Genomic DNA, 1185 nt, shown 5'->3' with positions numbered 1-1185 from the left:
GGCCCTGGATCTGGGCCCTCGGCAAAGGGCCAACCCTAAATCGGCTAGCCACCCAAATTCCCCGCCCATAGAAAAATCTTTGCCGAGGGCCTAGCCTGGCCCTCGGCAAAGGGGGTCTTTGCCGAGGGCCTGGCCAATGGCCCTCGGCAAAGAATATTTAAAAAAAATAAAAAAATCTTTGTCGAGGGCCCTGGATCTGGGCCCTCGGCAAAGGGCCCAACCGTAAAATCAGCCAGAGCCCTCCCCGCCCACAGAACGGTTGACGCCCCGCCGCTGCCCCGCGCCCCGCTGCCCTCCCGGCCCGCCGCAGCGTGCCCGGCTGCCCTGCGCCCCTAGCCGCCCACCACCGCGCCGCCCCGCGCCGACCCGCGTCCGGCCGCCACCGCCACCCCGCGCAACCCACCGCGCTCCTGGCCCGCCGCAGCGCGCCCGGCTGCCCCATGCCCCCCGCCGTAGCATGGCCGACCGCCCCGCACGCCCCGCCGCCCACCACCGAGCCGCCCCATGCACCCCACGCCTGGCCGCCACCACCACCCAGCGCGCCCCCAGCCCCCGGCCGCCAGAGGAGGAGGGAGGAGGAGCAGGCCACCAGAGGAGCCCCACCCCGCCGCTCGCCTCAACCAACCGGAGGTGCCCCGCCCTGGCCGCGCCGCCCACCCACGCCCACCGGCCGACCCGCCCCAAGGAGGAGGAGAACCTCCGCGCCATCCGCCAGCCACCGGAGAAGGAGGAGGACCCCGCGCCACCCGCCAACCCCGTCCACGCTGTCCGCCGTGCTCGCCCCCGTTCTGAGGTGCCCCGCCCCGGCCCCTTGACGCCGCCCCATCCGCGACCCTTGCCCTGTCCGCGACCTCCGACGTCCCTCTGACATCCAGGTATGCCCTTCCCTCGCTTCATGGTGTACAATGCTGGTGAAGGAGGAGGTCTAGGTGGAGGTCGTGGTGTTGGTGGCGTGCAATGGTGGAGGTGTAGGTGGAGGTGGAGGTGGAGAAGGAGGGTAGTGTGTTCGTTGAGGTGGTGGTGGTGTGGTCGTTGTGGTGGTGTGGTCGTTGTGGTGGATATGGTGGTGTGGTCATGGTCGTTGTGGTGGATGTTGTGGTGTGGTCGTGGTCGTGGTCGTGGTGGTGGTGGTGTGGTCATGGTGGTGGAGGTGGTGGTGTGTTGGTGGTGGATTAATATATATCT

At 68.8% G+C, this 1185-nt stretch overlaps 1 protein-coding gene across 1 annotated transcript; it reads right to left on the bottom strand.

Annotated features, from left to right (window-relative positions):
* Positions 1-228: 228 nt before the first annotated feature.
* LOC136499682 (uncharacterized) lies at positions 229-897 on the bottom strand. The gene has a single exon (XM_066495247.1). The coding sequence runs from the start codon at positions 895-897 to the stop codon at positions 229-231; it is 669 nt and encodes a 222-aa protein (XP_066351344.1).
* Positions 898-1185: the final 288 nt, after the last annotated feature.

This window comes from Miscanthus floridulus, chromosome 13 (assembly GCF_019320115.1).
Source record: "Miscanthus floridulus cultivar M001 chromosome 13, ASM1932011v1, whole genome shotgun sequence".
In the NCBI taxonomy this organism is placed as follows: Eukaryota; Viridiplantae; Streptophyta; class Magnoliopsida; order Poales; family Poaceae; genus Miscanthus; species Miscanthus floridulus.
Note: the sequence above shows the minus strand (reverse complement) of the source record. Positions and strands in the feature narration are given on the sequence as shown.